Source organism: Mesoplodon bidens (assembly GCF_964165515.1).
Source record: "Mesoplodon bidens genome assembly, chromosome: 19".
Lineage (NCBI taxonomy): Eukaryota > Metazoa > Chordata > Mammalia > Artiodactyla > Ziphiidae > Mesoplodon > Mesoplodon bidens.
This window is the reverse complement of record NC_138179.1, coordinates 51,028,070-51,045,361: the sequence shown is the minus strand read 5'-3', so window position 1 is coordinate 51,045,361 and position 17,292 is coordinate 51,028,070. Positions and strand designations below refer to the sequence as shown.

Genomic DNA, 17,292 nt, shown 5'->3' with positions numbered 1-17,292 from the left:
CTATATGTGATGTTAACAATAACAAATCAGGAGACTTTCCTGGTGGTCTAGTGGTAAAGAATCCGCCTTCCAATGCAGGCGACGCAGGTTCGATCCCTGGCCGGGGAACTAAGATCCTACTTGCCGCGGGGGCAACTAAGCCTGCGCGCTACAACTACTAAGCTCGCGCGCCTCAACTAGAGAGAGAAAAACCCACACGCCACAACTAGAGAGAAGCCCACACGCTGCAATGAAAGACCCTGCATGCCTCAATGAAGATCCCGCATGCTGCAGCTAAGACCCAATGCAGACAAACAAATAAATATTTTTTTTTAAAAATAACAAATCATGCAAGATTATTTGTAGGTATTAGAAACAACATACTTAATCACTTATAAAAATATCATAGTTGGGCTTCCCTGGTGGCACAGTGGTTAAGAATCTGCCTACCAATGTATGGGACATGGGTTCGAGCCCTGGCCTGGGAAGATCCCACATGCTGCGGAGGAACTAAGCGTGCGCCACCACTACTGAGCCCACGTGCCACAACTACTGAAGCCTGCGTGCCTAGAGCCCATGATCCGCAACGAGAAGTCACGAGAATGAGAAGCCTGCACACCACGATGAAGAGTAGCCCCCGCTCACCGCAACTAAAGAAAGCCCAGGCACAGCAACGAAGACCCAACACAGCCATAAATAAACAAACAAATGTATTTTTTAAAAAAGAACAGAGAACTAGAAAAGCAGCAAGGAAACAACTAACAAAATTTTTTAAAAAAGAAAAAAAATCATAGTTGATCTTGCTAAAAAGACAAGAAAATACAAGGCACCTAATATATGCCTAATATATGTCCTATTCAGTTTTACAATGTAGAAGTGTTGTTAGCTATCATCACAGCAATTGATCAAACAAGAGTAAGGATGACCAAGAGCTGGTTATAAATGACCTCTTCTCTCAACACATGACCTAATGACATATTCACAGAACACCATACTAAGAGTATAATCCTCACAATAGAAAAAAAAAAGCTTTATCTGTATCTATGAATACGTATATGCAAGCAGGAATTGTCAGAGGAACTTTAATTTTGGTCTCTAGACGTTCCTGCACTGTTTTCAATAAACATGAATCTATGTCACATAATTTTTTAAACTATACAAAGAATGAGGGATGGAAGAAACCAAGAACTTAGAAATCCAGTCATCAATGACAACCCTATTCCAACATTTCCACTCCATCACTTAAAGGATACTGTAATTATATATGAGATTACAGAATGAAAGTAGTTTAATAGACTTAAGCCTCTAGAGCTGCCCCAGGCCATTAATTTTCTCTCCAAAAGCCAGTTCATCATCCCAACAAGGAAATTTAAAAAGGCCAAGGAGAAGGGCTCGAGAGCATCTTGCTCCCCAGTGCTGCTGCTTCCACGTCCCAGCAGCAGGATGTGGCACGACTGTTTTCTCTGGAGTACTTGAAAGTGCTCTCTGGGGAGGCAATCCAGACTGTCTGCAATCTCTACTTCCCAAATCATGATTACTAATACAAATATAAATTGGGGTAGGGAAAGGATACTAAGCTCTCCTAAGAAAGGTCAGTTTTCCAAAGATGATGGCAATAAAAATACTGTTTCTCCAAGAGCTGGACTATTTTAGTAACCTGTTAGAGCCCCCAACTGCTTCAACTCAGTTCAAACATTTATTAATTGCCTATTATATGCTGAGGCCTTGTGGCAAGTAGGCCAATTACAGAAAAGAGTAAAACATGGACCATACTCTCAAGTGTATTTATGTCAGTACGTGTTTGTAATATAGCATGACAAGTTAACGACAACAAAGAGGACATCTAAGCTGGGATTTGAAAGATTAATGGTAAGACAACAGGGCAAAAGGATGCGGGAAAAGAGAGGACATTCAGATAGGGAGAAGAGCCAGCTGGAATGCCGTATTTAGGGAACTACAAGTAGTATGACAGGACTGAAACTTAAAGAACAGAGGGAGGGGATGAGTATGGGGAGAGAGGCAGAAGTCAGATCATGAAGGGCCTTTCATGACAAAGGGCACTGGATTTTATCCTGCAGATAAAGGTGAATCAGCAAAGAGTTTTACAAAGGGTATATTTTCTGGATCATGAAGGCTGAAACTGTGCGCATCTTCTTGAACCAGATTAATCCTGGTCCATAATTCAATTTTAGAGCCAGATATAAGATAACCTTTCCTTGAACAAGCCAATGCAGAAACTTACCTCTCCAAGGTAACTAGACAATTAATATCAAATATTATTAATTCCCTTAGGGGGTCTACCAAATATAAAAGAATATGGATAAGTGTGTGCTCCTTTCCTTCAGCCCTCAATACTAAATTCTTAAAAAGGAAATATCAATCTCAGATGCATGTGTTTGGGATATACTAAAGTCACATTACACTTTTATTTTATGGAGGTAACTTGGAAACCTACCTGTAAAAACTCTGCAACTATGTACAAGGACAAGACAAAATTGAAGATAAAGTACTTGTGAGATTGGTATAGGTAAGGAATGAGGAAAAATAAGGGAGGATTATTCCTCTAGATTAGTTTAGTCCTGCAATGTCTATTCACGCAGGCCAAAAAAATTCACATGCAGATACAACAGTGTACAAGTTTGATAAGACAACATGCAAAACATTTTTCAGCAACTATAATCAGCATGAGAACTTTCCAATTTAGCAAAAATAACTACAAATGCAGTCAACTCTGGATATTCACATGAGAATTATTTAATTTGGTTACTGCCCATAGCCCATTACTCCTTCTACCCATTGTAGGCTCACAATAGACTTTTCCTTAATTATATTTATTTTTTTCATATTTCTAAAGGCAAGCATGTTTACAAGAGAAATTTTAGAAAATATAATTACTAATTAAGGAAGAAAATAAAAATAAAATTAGTACACTGTCACCCGTACGAAACAGTCTTGCCAATAAAAAAAAAATTTTTTTTGAAACTAAATCTGATCGAGACTCTAGATTTAGCTACCAATTTACAGGAAATACACAGAGGAGCACAGGGCAACATGTTACACCACAGGGATGCAATCAGCAAAATTCAATCTGTAGGACACTATACAGGACAAACTGGTTTCTTCAACAGATAAATTGCAAAGAGAAAAAAGACTGAAAGGGAACCAACAGAGTAAAAGAGATGTTAAAAACAGAACAATCGGTCACAATATGTGGACTTCATTTGGATGCTAACCCCAAAGAACTGTTTAAAAAACAAAGTGACATTTATGAGAAAATTTGAACACTGACTGGAACCATTAATTTTTTATGTGATAATGGTAGTGATTTTTTAAAAAAATTTTTATTTTTCAGGGTCACGTACTGAAATACTTTAAGAGATTAAATGACACGACGTCTAGGATTTCCCTCAAAACAAGAAAGGAGGTGGTGGAAAAGAACTGGGGTATAGAAGACACAAAATTGGCCATGAATTGAAAAATTTTAAAGCTGGGTACAACTGTAATACATACTATTATTCTGTCTGCTTATATATATGTTTTTAATTTTCCATAGTAAAAAGTTTAAAAAATAACCTATTATCTACACACATACCCTAAAATGGCAACAGAGGTTCTTCATTTAAAAAAATATTCAAATATAAAAACTCCATGGAAGTATATAGAATATCTGGCTTAAAAACCTCCTCCTTCATTTAAAAATACATAGGCACGTTTTCCTTCATCACCAGAAAAGCATCCACAACTTGAAAATGATTACATCATACACAGATACAATTAGGTGTGTTTTTTTTTTTTTTTTTGGCTGCGCTGGGTCTTCCTTGCTGCATGCGGGCTTTCTCTAGTTGCGGTGAGCAGGGGCTACTCTTTGTTGCGGTATGTGGGCTTCTCATTGCAGTGGCTTCTCTTGTTGTGGAGCACGGGCTCTAGGCGTGCAGGTTCAGTAGTTGTGGCATGCGGGCTCAGTAGTTGTGGCTCGTGGGCTCTAGAGCGCAGGCTCAGTAGTTGTGGCGCACAGGTTTAGCTGCTCCGCAGCATGTTGGATCTTCCCAGACCAGGGCTCAAACCCCTGTCTCCTGCATTGGCAGGATTCTTAACCACTGTGCCACCAGGGAAGCCCCTACAATTAGTTTTCTAAACCTTTCCCTAATTGAACTGAGATGTTTCCAATTTTTGATGTAATAAAGCTGAACTACATATCACTGAGCATAAATCTTTGACCTTATTTATGATTAACCACTTTAAATGGAAGTACTAGGTCAAAAAGCATTAATTTTTTTGTAACAGTATTATTGAGATACAGTTTGCATACCATAAAATATATCCTTTCAAACTAATTAAATGTTTTTTAGTATATTCAGAGTTGTGTGACTATCACCATTATCTAATTTAGAACATTTTGATCAAGAAACCCATGCCCATTAGCAATCACTCCCCATTTCTTCCAGCCCCTGAAAAGGTAATAACTTTTTAAGTATCTTAATACATGTTGCTAAATTACTTTCCAGAAAGGCTGTTGAATTTATGTTCCTATCAACCATAAAGCAGTTTTTCCATATTGTGCCCGGAATTAAATACTATCATTTTTAAAAACCTGATAGGCAGAAATTAGTAACTCACTGCCACTTATATTAGAATTTTTTATTACTAATATGTAAAAATTTATATATCCATTTATTATTATTTGGGTTTTTTTGTCTTTTTATAAACTGTCCATCCCCTTTATTATGGGCTAAAATCCAATTAATTATCAGTCTAAATAGAATAATACTCCTTGGAAAAACAATCTGGTGTCCAGAAAAATCATGAGAAATTTCAAAAATAAACAATTTTTCTGAGGTCAAATATACCATGGATCCTCATCATTAGTACAGATAAATTAAAGTTTGCTATAATCATAAACAAAAGAAAGATCCCAAGTCTATTTTCAATCAAAGAAGATACTATTTCTGGGTTCCTTTGTTATTATGGAGTAAGCTTCTCTCAGTGGCACTTCGAACAAAGCATCCCATCCTATAGGGACAGAAAGCCCATTATTGTACAGCACTTGTGGCTGCCTGGTTAATGAGCCAGTCACTGGTAAATTAGAATGAAAAAAAATTAACCCAACCAATATCATGTAGTGATAGTTGTTGCTTGCACAAAACCAGAAATGAAGCCAGCTAGCTGCAAATGACCTACCTTATGTTAATGGACAGAAAGCACCCAACCTATAAAAAAAATAAATAAAATAAAGTTCAAAAAAAAAAAAAAAAAGAAAGCACCCAACCTTATAATCAGAACAGATAAAAACTGATGGCAAAAGAGAGGAAAAAAAAAAAAAAAAAGTAAGCCAAGGCATCTCTGGGAGTCTTCCCTGCTATCAAAAGCAACAAGAACCCTCCAAAAACTATCATCAGAAACATTTGCTCAATAGATTTCATCTGAAATTTTACATGTAGATTTTTTTTCCACAGAACAAATGTTTCTACTTAAATAGGCCCTCCCTTCCATCTCCTATCTCTATTACTTTTTACTCAAATTCTAACTTTAAAAAAATATATATATATATTTATTTATTTGGTTGCATCCAGTCTTAGTGGCGGCACACAGGATCTTTAGTTGCTGCATGCGGGATCTTTTAGTTGCAGCATGCAGGCTCTTAGCTGCAGCATGCGGGATGTAGTTCGCTGACCAGGGATCAAACCTCGGCCCCCTGCATTGGGAGCACTGAGTCTTAGCCACTGGACCACCAGGGAAGTCCCTCAAATTCTAACCTTTTAGATCAGCACTGCGGTATACCTTTAATCACTTCTCCGGTCATTTTTTTTTTATTTGGGGGGATGGGGGGGATTGGTTAACTCAGACTAGTGACTGTAAAAGCAGATCCCAATAGAGATCTTAAAAAAACAGCTTGTGGATTGCTCTAAATCAATATTCCTAATTTAAAGACCATCTAGAATCACAGAATGCTAAAAACTGAAAAGGCGCTCAGCAGTCATCTAGCCCTCCTTGAACATATGTACTTCATAGGAGGCGGTGCGAGGGCTTAGAGTTCACACACGTTTCCAGGGCTCCTTTGTCCTCCCCTCATCTTATGAGTCAAACTAAAAAGTTACTGAAACTCTTCTTTTCTGATCCTGTCATGACACACTCTTGCTGACTCATATTCTTCCCCCAAATAATTCATTTACACGTGGTGCTGAGGCTAATGAAAATATAGGCTATTGATAAGGAAGGCCTGACATTTCTGTTATTACACTAGAGAAGATAACATATAAGTGACCAGAAGCAATATAGGCTGGAAGATCTCTAATATGGTCACTATAATTTTTCTGGAACCTGAAAATAAGAGTGAAAGCCTTGAAATACTATAGGAGCAAGGCATCTACATCTATCCCTATCTTTTTTTTTTTTTTTTTTTTTTTTTTGCGGTACACGGGCCTCTCACTGTTGTGGCCTCTCCCGCTGCGGAGCACAGGCCCCGGACGCGCAGGCTCAGCGGCCATGGCTCACGGGCCCAGCCGCTCCGTGGCACGTGGGATCCTCCCGGACTGGGGCACGAACCCGTGTCCCCTGCATCAGCAGGCGGACTCTCCACCACTGCGCCACCAGGGAAGCCCCTATCCCTATCTTTTATGTTGTTTTCCATTAATATGTTAAAAGGGCACATTCACAGGTAAGGAAAAACCTCAAATGAGAAGACAGAACAGAACACTGAAAGTTAAGAGCTACCTACCTGAATTCTGATGATTTGTTTGTATTCCTATCCAGTTTTCTAATACCTCAAAATGTATAAAACACCTCAGTTAATGACGTATCATTATTCAAAACAAATAATGAAAGAAAAGTAAAATGTTTCAGATTTGATTTTTCTCTGACCTGAGCTAACAAATCCACCTGTGTTTCCTAAATTGCTTTTTTAAATAAAGTGAGAACAAAGCAGTTACTCTTCAACATTCCTAAGCAAAATGTCAACACCCATATTCAATCTGATGCTACTGGAATGTGAAGTCTAACTTTTATTTTGAACCTCACACTACCTTCCAAGGAAGCTCATTTCCTAAAACAAACAATCCTGTGAATTCCAATGTTAAAACTACCCTAGCCTCTGGGGTCAGTCATTTTGTACCCTTCATAGGTATGAGTCCTCTCCAAAAATGGCATACCCAATTGCCCTTTCATTCTCAAGAATCACACCCTCATTTTGCTACATCTCTCCCTCAGCTACTTAGAGCCTGATGGGAATGTAACAGGAGTAACTGCATTCTGGATACACAACAGGCAAGCTACCAGGAAATGCCAGAGATAAAGACCAATCACACTGATGCTTTAAGAGACTCAGAGTAGGAAAAGGGGATCTGAGTGAGATTCTAAACACAGCATATTAGTAAACTTAAGTAAATACTATTGGGAGCCAGTAAATTAAAGATAACTAACATTTAAAGATGCGTCTCAGTCAGAGTGGCTCCTTATGTGCAGACCTCAACCCCACATTCTACTTTGAAAATCTCTCTCAGGCAAGGGGGATGTGGAAAGCCCTCTCCTCAAAAATAACAACATACATGCTACTGATCTATTTGCATTAATAAATAAATAAATGGTTTATCAGGATTCATTTAAATCCTGATAAAGTTTTTATATATCAGTCACACTCTGATACAAACTGGTTTATGATCAACTTTTTCCCTAGGAGTACAAACCCAGTGTAGGAAATGAAGTTCTGACTAAATGGTCTGGGGTTAGAGGTTGGGACGGGGAGATGAGAGGAAAAGAAGAAAAGGTCATTTTGGAAAATGCTCCAGAATGAGGTGCTACAGTTCAGGTTTTAGACAGACAGCCAAGGAGAGAAGTAGGTACCTGGGGATCAAGGAAGAAACACTATCAAAAATAAATGAAGGGGCTTCCCTGGTGGCGCAGTGGTTGAGAGTCCGCCTGCCGATGCAGGGGACACGGGTTCGTGCCCCGGTCCGGGAAGATCCCACATGTCGCAGAGCGGCTAGGCCCGTGAGCCATGGCCGCTAAGCCTGCGTGCCCGGAGCCTGCGCGTCTGGAGCCTGTGCTCCACAACGGGAGAGGCCACAACATTGAGAGGCCCGCGTACCGCAAAATGAATGAATGAATGAATGAATGAATGAATGAATGAATGAATGAAGAGGGGCAGGGGACACGGGTTCGAGCCCTGGTCCGGGAAGATCCCACATGCCACGGAGCAACTAAGCCTATGCGCCACAACTACTGAGCCTACACTCTAGAGCCCACGAGCCACAACTACTGAAGCCTGTGCACCTAGAGCCCATGCTCTGCAACAAGAGAAGCCACCGCAATGAGAAGCCCGCACACCGCAATGAAGAGTAGCCCCCGCTCGCCGCAACTAGAGAAGGCCTGCATGCAGCAACAAAGACCTAACGCAGCCATAAATAAATAAATTTATTTTTTTAAATAACAAAATAAATAAATACATGGGGCTTCCCTGGTGGCACAGTGGTTAAGAATCCGCCTGCCAATGCAGGGGACATGGGTTCGAGCCCTGGTCCGGGAAGATCCCACATGCCGCGAAGCAACTAAGCCCGTGCACCACAACTACTGAGCCTGCGCTCTAGAGCCCGCGAGCCACAACTACTGAGCCCACGTGCCACAACTACTGAAGCCCACATGCCTAGAGCCCGTGCTCCACAACAAGAGAAGCCACCGCAATGAGAAGCCCGCACAACACAACGAAGAGTAGCCCCCGCTCGCCACAACTAGAGAACGCCCACACCCAGCAATGAAGACCCAAAGCAGCCAAAAATAAATAAATTTAAAAAAAAGAACCCTTTAAAAAAGTCATGAGGGACACAAAATCATTTAAAAATGAATGAATGAATGAATGAAGAATGCTGTAGGAGAAGTTTATCATCAAGTTTGCTCAAGACTCTAGAAGAAACAACTGCTGTGACACCTCTAACCTGAGTCTCCTTCAAACTGTGAGAGGATTAATGTAATAAGCACCAGTGTGTCTTCCTGTCAATGAACTTGGAATTATTCGTTTTGCTCCAGCTCACTGAAAGTCTTCTTTCAGACAAAGGATAATAAATGTTTTGGTTTTAAAACCAAGAATTTCAAGAGGAAATGTATTTTTAGCAAAAACAATTTTGTTTTGGAAACACACATTGTTCTGTTTCAGACTAATCCAGAACAGCTTTATTTCACTCAGCTGTAGAAGCCACCCTACACTTCAGTTCCCTTGGAATCTCATCAATAATACTTCCCTAGTTATTAATAAATCCAAACTCTGCTTGGCAGATCTTATGAAGACCTAAGTCCACTTTAGGTGATGACAACTCAGAGAAGCAGCAGTTCCATTTTCAAAGAGCATGACACAGACAGATTCTTAAAGCATACTTGTAGCCCCACCTTTCCAGCTCAGGAAAATACACACACTATTAGACACCTTCAATTTCCCTGGCTATAAACCGTGGCTAAGGATGCCTCTCTAATTCCCTGGAACAGGGAGGACCTGCCGTCATACGTGACTTTGAAACGGGTGAAATCTCACAATCACTATTTCATAACTGTTCTTTAAAAGCTTACAATTTTCTTTCAAGTTGCAGCTATGGAGGCTCTCACGGACGCTCAGACTTCGCAAACTTCCCGAGTGGGCGAAAGGATATCTATCTAACATGCTAATTCAGATCGCTCAAGTTTGTTTTCTTATCACACCTATGTATACCTTTTCAAGATCTCACGCCTCACGCATCTACCCCAATAATAATTACTAAAATCTCTGGAGACAGTCTTCAAACCACTGTTGAGCAGACAAGAGAAGGGAGGTGATGGCCTTAACGGGACACAGCTTCCCCTGGCTAAAATGAGGCGCCCTCGCTCACTGCGAGCGGCTCAAGATGTTACCAGAAGCTCCTGCCAGATGTGCGGGGCGAGGGTGCGGGAGCAGGTAAAGCACGGGAAACAACTGGAAGGCCCTGGGGAGAACTGCGGTGCCAAAGCCGCAGGCGGGAAGGAGTGGAAGGTGAGGCAAAATTAGGCAGGTACAGGAAGGAGCCAGTGCGGCGAAGAAAATAAGGGGGGCGAGAGACAGAGCCTTAGAGAAACCTGACGAATTCGCGCCTCGGAGGGTTTCCGAGGATCCAGTTCTCTCACCAGAAAGCCGCGTTCAGCCCCAGGCACCACAGGGCGCTCCTGGCTGGCCGCTCCCACACCAGGGCTGCCTGCACCCGGCTCAGCAGAGGCTCGTAAGGCCCCAGCACCTCCACCAGGGCCCGCTGCGCCGCCTCAACCTGCTGGTCACGCTCCCAGGAGCCTGACATACTGCGGCGGCCCCTGAAAGTCTGCCCCGAAGCTGGGCCTGGGGCCACGGGCACCCCCTCAGCCTCTGCCATCTCCCCCCGGCGGCCACAACATCCGGGGCCACGGCCCGACAGTCACAATAACACCAACTGCGCAGGTGCAAGATTCGGCGGGAAGGCCCCTTCCCTCCACAGCGCGCCTGCGCGAAGGGTCTAACTCCTGTCCACCCAGAGAGAAGAACGCTGCGTCAAAGTACGTCACCGGCGCCCCAACCAGGAGCCGCGCACGCGCAGTCTGCAAGACTGAAACCAAGTGATTATGGAAGTGCGGTCGGCAGAACTCAGTTCTCATTGGAGCGAAGAATGTTCGTGGGCGGAGCGAGTTGTTTGGCGCCTGCGTCGTCCGGCTAGCGGGCTAGCGAGCCGCGGCTTGGCTGGCGGGAGCGGCTGCAACGCAGGTCCCTGAGGAGCGATGCCGAGGGAGATCATCACCCTACAGTTGGGCCAGTGCGGCAATCAGAGTGAGCGAACCTCCGGCCCCTCCACTAGCCAGGTTCCTTAGGTTCTATGGGATCTCGCTGTGGGATCCTGGACTCCATCGGCCCTTCCCAGAATCGTAGTTCTCCGAAAGGCAGGACATGCCTGACCCAGTGTCCAGTTGCCCAACCCCGAGGGGCCGTCCCCTGCCCAGTCGCTGACATACAGCCCTTTCCTCTGACACGGAACACTCCCGAAGCTTGACTTCCTATCCCTGGACCCAGGCGCTCAGTCCCCGCTCCTAGCTGGAACCTGCCCAGCCCTAGATATCCTCTTTCTCCCCCGCCCGCCCCTCCCTACAGTTGGGTTCGAGTTCTGGAAACAGCTGTGCGCCGAGCATGGTATCAGCCCCGAAGGCATCGTGGAGGAGTTCGCCACCGAGGGCACTGACCGCAAGGACGTCTTTTTCTACCAGGTGCCCCCAGCGACTTGGCCAGGGCCGATAGTGGCCCAGGGGGCCTGAAGGGAAGGGCAGTGGCTTGGTACTGGGAACCCGCTGGGCAGAGGAGCCGGGGCGGCTGGCTTGAAGAGGGAGGGCAGGCAGGAGCCAGAGTTGGGAGGACTGGAGGACTGGGTGGGCCCGAGCTTATTGGGCCCGATCCTGGACTCCCCTTGACAGGCAGACGATGAGCACTACATCCCCAGGGCGGTGCTGCTGGACCTGGAGCCGCGGGTGATCCATTCCATCCTCAATTCTCCCTATGCCAAGCTCTACAACCCAGAGAACATCTACCTGTCAGAGCACGGAGGAGGAGCTGGCAACAACTGGGCCAGCGGATTCTCCCAGGTCATTTGCTGTTCCCTGGCAGAACAACTCCATTCCCGCGTGGGGACAGGCCCTATGACTTCCTAGAGAGAGATGAACCAGATGGAGGATGTGTGACTGTAGAGAGACATGGCTGAGGGGAGTTCTAAGCCAACTATGTAATATGGTTAAGAGACTGTATTAGCTGGTGCTGTGTACCAGGCCATACTAAATGCTTTACATATATTAACTTATTTAAACCTCCCAACAATCCTATACGTAGGTACTACAGGTCCACAGGCTCTGTGGATTTCCAGAATTAAAAAAAAAAAAAACTCTGAAACCAAAAGACGATTTATAACTACTCATTTAGCAGCAAAACCAAATCTCAATGGAGACAAGTTATTTTATAGTTTCTTTGCAACTTATTGTCACTACTCATAACTTCCATTGCAGAAATACTCATGTATTTGATTAGCACCCCTCAGACCTCCACTGGCATTTTACTTGGTATGTATTATGCATTCTATATTGCCTTCCTAGATCTGAAATACTTGAATTCCAAAACATAACTGGCCCCAAGGATTTTAGACAAGGAACTGTGGACCTGTATTAGTACCTTCATTATACAGATGAGGAAACTGAGGTATGGAGAGATGAAGTAACCTGCCCAGAGTCACCCAGCCAACTAGAACTAGAGCTAATATAGGAACCCAGGCAGTCTGGATGTAGAGGGCCTGCTCGTAACCGCTAGGCTGTAGTACCTCCCAGTGCAAATAAAAAGCAGGACCACTGTGCTCCAAAAAAGGACTTTCAGGTGCTATAAGGAGAATCGAGGGTGGCTATTCTGAGGTCAGAGTCCTTGTCCCTTAGTCCCGTCCCACTCTGACGCCCCCCATGTCTGTACAGGGAGAGAAGATCCATGAGGACATTTTTGACATCATAGACCGGGAGGCAGATGGCAGTGACAGTCTAGAGGTGAGTGTCTCAGGAATGCTGGTGGGAGCCAACATGGGGAAGGTTCAGCAACACCCTTTAGAAGCCACCTGTTAGGTACGAGACCCTCCCATGTACGCTTTGCATTGGTCAGAAGCCACAGGGCCTTGCTGGAAACAAGGCAGAATCTCCTAAGCTGCATATGTGTGGCGGGGAGGGAAATGGAGGAGAGGGCCTGGGAAGATAGGAGTCCAAGAAATTATGAGATGGGTCCAGCTTGAAATCCTGCTACTAGATATGTAGACACTGTCGGCCCCTTCCCCATGCAGGGCTTCGTGCTATGTCACTCCATCGCTGGGGGAACAGGCTCTGGCCTGGGCTCCTACCTGTTAGAACGGCTCAACGACAGGTAAGTCTGTGTTTTGAGGGGCTGGGAGGATTTGGTTTCCCAGGTGACTGGGAGGCCCTCCAGATAAAACCTTCCTATTTGCTGGAGCAGGAAAGGGCCCTTCTATTCCCTCCTGTATTGAGGAAAGACAAGGTACAATGACCAAGAACCCAATCACACTCCCGGTGGTTGGAAATGGAGTCTAGCATCTCAGCCTTAGATTAAAATTCAAGGAGTATGGCTGGTTTGGAGTTAGAAGCCTAGGTCCTAAGATGTCTCTCTACCCTTCCCCTCTTTTGGGTTACAGACTTCCAAATATCAAGTCTCCCTTCTCTGCTGTCCTGTGACCCCACCCCAATTTCCCCACCCTCACAGTCATTGGAAGCCCCAAGTTTACCAAGCCTCCAGTCTGTTGCCCTTGACCATCCTCTCTCAAACGCCTCTAGGTACCCCAAAAAGTTGGTGCAGACATACTCGGTGTTTCCCAACCAGGATGAGATGAGCGATGTGGTGGTCCAGCCCTACAACTCACTGCTCACGCTCAAGAGGCTGACCCAGAACGCAGACTGTGTGGTGAGTCCTGGATTCTCCCTTCTCCACTCCCAACCTTCCTATTTTATCATTTTCATGCATTTTAAAAAGTCCATCTGGAACCTTCCTGTGCCCCAGTCCTGTTCAAGTCCCTTTTGGATGGGTCTTTCTGGCGCCAAGGAAATTAAGCTTCAGAGCCCAGAATCAGGCAGAGCTCCTGTCCTTTCTGTCCCCATAAATCTGTCACCCTCTTCTGTCCCCGCAGGTGGTGCTGGACAACACAGCCCTGAACCGGATCGCCACAGACCGCCTGCACATCCAGAACCCGTCCTTCTCTCAGATCAACCAGCTGGTGAGCCCTCACTCCTAGACTCTTTTGGACTGGAACCCCGCCTTGCCGGAGTGCCATCTGGGGAAGGGAGGCCTCCCAGGACAAGGCCCTTGACACGGCACCCGTGTCCCCAGGTGTCCACCATCATGTCGGCCAGCACCACCACCCTGCGCTACCCCGGCTACATGAACAACGACCTCATCGGCCTCATCGCCTCGCTCATTCCCACACCACGGCTCCACTTCCTCATGACTGGCTACACACCCCTCACCACGGACCAGTCGGTAAGAGCAGCCCTCAGGCCCAGCAGGCCCTGACTAGCCTTTCTCTTTTCCCTGCTGCCCCCGGAGCTGCCCCGTGCAGCCCCCAGAGGCCTTGCACTCAGGGCCTGGCACAGGCTGGGTGACTTCCTGGCTGACGTGCTCTCCTCTTCCCTCTGCCTGTGGCTCCCTGCAGGGCCCGGGCTGTACGGGGTCTGCTGATGCTCCTGCACAAGGGCCTGAGTTTGCTGAGCTCGGGAGCACTGAGATCCCTGATCCCACAGCAGAGGCTCAGTGTGGACCTGCATCTAAGGCCACTCCCCAGAGAGGCCAAACGACCCCGAGTCTGATGGGGACGTGTGTCGCCTACTGCTCTCTGTCCATGCGTTTCTCGACTGTGCCCTGAGTGCTGGCCCGCCCCGGGGCCACTCTCCCCTCAGGTGGCCAGCGTGAGGAAGACCACGGTCCTGGATGTCATGAGGAGGCTGCTGCAGCCCAAGAACGTGATGGTGTCCACGGGCCGGGATCGCCAGACCAACCACTGCTACATCGCCATCCTCAACATCATCCAGGGGGAGGTGGACCCCACCCAGGTAGGTGAGGCCCCTTCGTTCTACCCCCAGAGCCCACAGGGGTAGAGGAGAGGCTACCACCACCACTCCTGTGCCCCCACCCCAGGTCCACAAGAGCCTGCAGAGGATCCGGGAACGGAAGTTGGCCAACTTCATCCCCTGGGGCCCAGCCAGCATCCAGGTGGCCCTGTCCAGGAAGTCGCCCTACCTGCCTTCTGCCCACAGGGTCAGCGGGCTCATGATGGCCAACCACACCAGCATCTCCTCGGTGAGTCTCACAGTTGGCACATAATTACTGTCCTGGTTGTGCCTCACCTCTCTGCACCCCTGCTGCTCCTACTTCTGGCTTTTTTACTGTGGAGATAGCCCAGCCTTGGTCCCCTGGCTCTCTGGGCCACGTTGTTCCTTGAAGTTCTTTGTGACCCCTGCTTTCTGCACACCCCAAGCTCTTCGAGCGGACCTGTCGCCAGTACGACAAGCTGCGGAAGCGGGAGGCCTTCCTGGAGCAGTTCCGCAAGGAGGACATCTTCAAGGAGAACTTTGACGAGCTGGACACGTCCAGGGAGATTGTGCAGCAGCTCATCGACGAGTATCATGCAGCCACGCGGCCAGACTACATCTCCTGGGGCACCCAGGAGCAGTGAGTCCTCAGGATGGGGATCCTCATCTGCCTTACTGGTTGGCCCAGGCCCCATCTGCCTGACCACCCCCTCAGAGCACAGATCAGGGACCTCGCACCTCTTTCTTATAAACATATAAGTACATGGCCAGGAGACACATGTACTTCTCCTCTTTTGAGACTATTTATGTTTAATAAAGCACTGGCTATAAATCAAGTCACTGGTCTCTTTGAAGCCTTGGAGAACTGGGGGAGGGGGATGCCTATTCTTTCTCCATCATTCTGACAGGGTCTTCCTCTACTTCCTACACCTTCAACTCTAAGCAAACGGCCTCCCCTAGCTTTTCCTCCTCCCGCCCAGTATTGGAGAACATGGGTGAGGTTGACCCGCCTGAGACGTTCCTTTCCAGGGCAAAAAGGTCCACAGATACTGCCTTGCTCTCTATCTGACACTCCACATCCCAGTTCCCTCTCACCCCTCCCTGTATGGAATCATCAGGTTCACATTCCCACATCAGTGTTCTGTTGGTCATCACAGCAGCAGGCCTGTGGCCACCACCCTCACCACCAAGCTCCGGACAAGCAATAGAGTCAGCCCAAGTGCCTTTAATCTTTCTGAAGGCAAAGCAGTGACAGAAAGCCAGTCCGGGAGAGCCCTGGTCAGGCAGCTGGAGTCTAGGACAATCAAATCAGGAGACCAAATCCAAAGCCTAGACTGTAAGCAGGGCCAAAATGGGCCCATATCTGGGGCACCATAATTGTGTACTCAGGTGGTCTCCAGTTATTTCAAAGGTCAGAAGAGCCTTCCACTTCTGGTGCAAGATTGCAGGGAAGTAGTCAATACATAGTGGCCTAAATCTTCAGGATCAAAAGGGCAAAGGATTGGGGCTGGCTGGGCTCAGCAAGCAGATGAAGCACCAGCCCAAGAAAGTTCCTGCAACTCTATGGAGGCTGAAGAGTACACAGGAGCTTTGGGTGAACTAAGGCTTTTTTCCTTCTTGTTTCCTGTTAGCCTGGGGACACACTTTTCCTTCCACGAACCAATTTATCTTTTATAAAGCTCTGGATGTGAACAAAGTGAGCAATATACAGGCCGGTCCTTCGTGAACAAAGGGGACACAGGACTGATGGGCAGAGAATGCACAGTCACAAGCCAGGTCCTGGGCTGCCTGAGGGGTGGCAGGGAGGCCGCAAGCCTGTCACCACCACCGTCAAAGCACGAGCCTGTCACTTTTGGTTGCCAGGGTCTGTAGGTGGCTGACTAGGGAGATCCAGCCTGGTTGGTGGCAGCCAGCCTCCTCCCTTCATCCAGTAGGGAGGAAGATGACTTCAGGGAAAACCTATGGGCACCGGGTCCCTTCTCAGCTCTACCCCTGACCCCTGCACCACTGCGTACCTTGCCTGGCTCCTGTTCCTGCCCCTGATGACCAGCCTTTCATCACTTGGGGCATCTGCACGAGTGGCTGGTGCTGAGTAGGGGATCATGAGCTGGCAGATGGGGTGAGCCTGCTATATGTGAATAGCAGCTGGTCCCCCTCCGGGCCGCAAGCCATCCCAGGGCCCTCCTTTGCAAGACCTAGTTAAAAGAGTGTGGAGCCCAGGGGGAGGGAACACCTAGGTAGTCCGGAGTAAAGTTGTGTGTGGTTATTACTACAGTCACCAACCCAGAGGGGTGAATACCATCCCTGGGAGGGAGAACTGGACTTAACAAAGATGCCTCCTTTTCTGGACCGCTGAGTGTCTAAGCGCAGACAAACACCTCAATGCCAGCTTCAGAGCCAGGCCCCTCCCCCAAGGCTATTTCCAGATCACGCATCACCCCACACCAGCGCAGCCCCTCCCTGTTCTTGGCCAGCAGCACACCCCAAAGTATGTCAACCAGAGGGCAGCGAGGAGGCCAGGTGGAAAGGGAGGGAGGCCTCTGGGAATCAGGGCAGCAGGTGGTGCTGGTGGTGAAAAATCCCTGCAGTCTGAGAGCCTGCCAGCCACAGAAGTAACAGTGAGACGAGGGCTGCTGCAGAAGAGCTGGCGAGAGCACAATGCTCAAGCCGGGAACAGGAACCTCTCTTGACTAAACAAATCAGAGAAAATGAGCCATTTAAAGGTAATGCTCCTAGAACACTCCAGTGTGA

At 46.9% G+C, this 17,292-nt stretch overlaps 2 protein-coding genes across 3 annotated transcripts in view; one reads left to right on the top strand and one right to left on the bottom strand.

Moving 5' to 3' along the window:
• The window catches only part of RETREG3 (reticulophagy regulator family member 3), a 57,749-nt gene that overhangs the window by 10,832 nt on the left and 29,625 nt on the right, over nucleotides 1-17,292 (bottom strand). The window contains exon 1 of one of the 2 annotated variants that reach the window (XM_081218584.1): nucleotides 10,096-10,424. The exons of the other annotated variant lie outside the window; for it this stretch is intronic. Coding sequence (XP_081074710.1) covers nucleotides 10,096-10,334 — 239 coding nt within the window. The 5' untranslated portion in view covers nucleotides 10,335-10,424. Of the gene's footprint in view, nucleotides 1-10,095; nucleotides 10,425-17,292 lie in introns of those variants that run through there. 2 annotated transcript variants of the gene reach the window in all.
• LOC308606998 (tubulin gamma-1 chain) lies at nucleotides 10,621-15,377 on the top strand. The gene is made up of 11 exons (XM_081218586.1): nucleotides 10,621-10,762; nucleotides 11,081-11,193; nucleotides 11,398-11,565; nucleotides 12,433-12,501; nucleotides 12,789-12,868; nucleotides 13,294-13,420; nucleotides 13,644-13,730; nucleotides 13,844-13,993; nucleotides 14,410-14,562; nucleotides 14,648-14,809; nucleotides 14,988-15,377. The coding sequence occupies exons 1-11, from the start codon at nucleotides 10,714-10,716 to the stop codon at nucleotides 15,183-15,185; spliced, it is 1,356 nt and encodes a 451-aa protein (XP_081074712.1). The 5' UTR covers nucleotides 10,621-10,713; the 3' UTR covers nucleotides 15,186-15,377.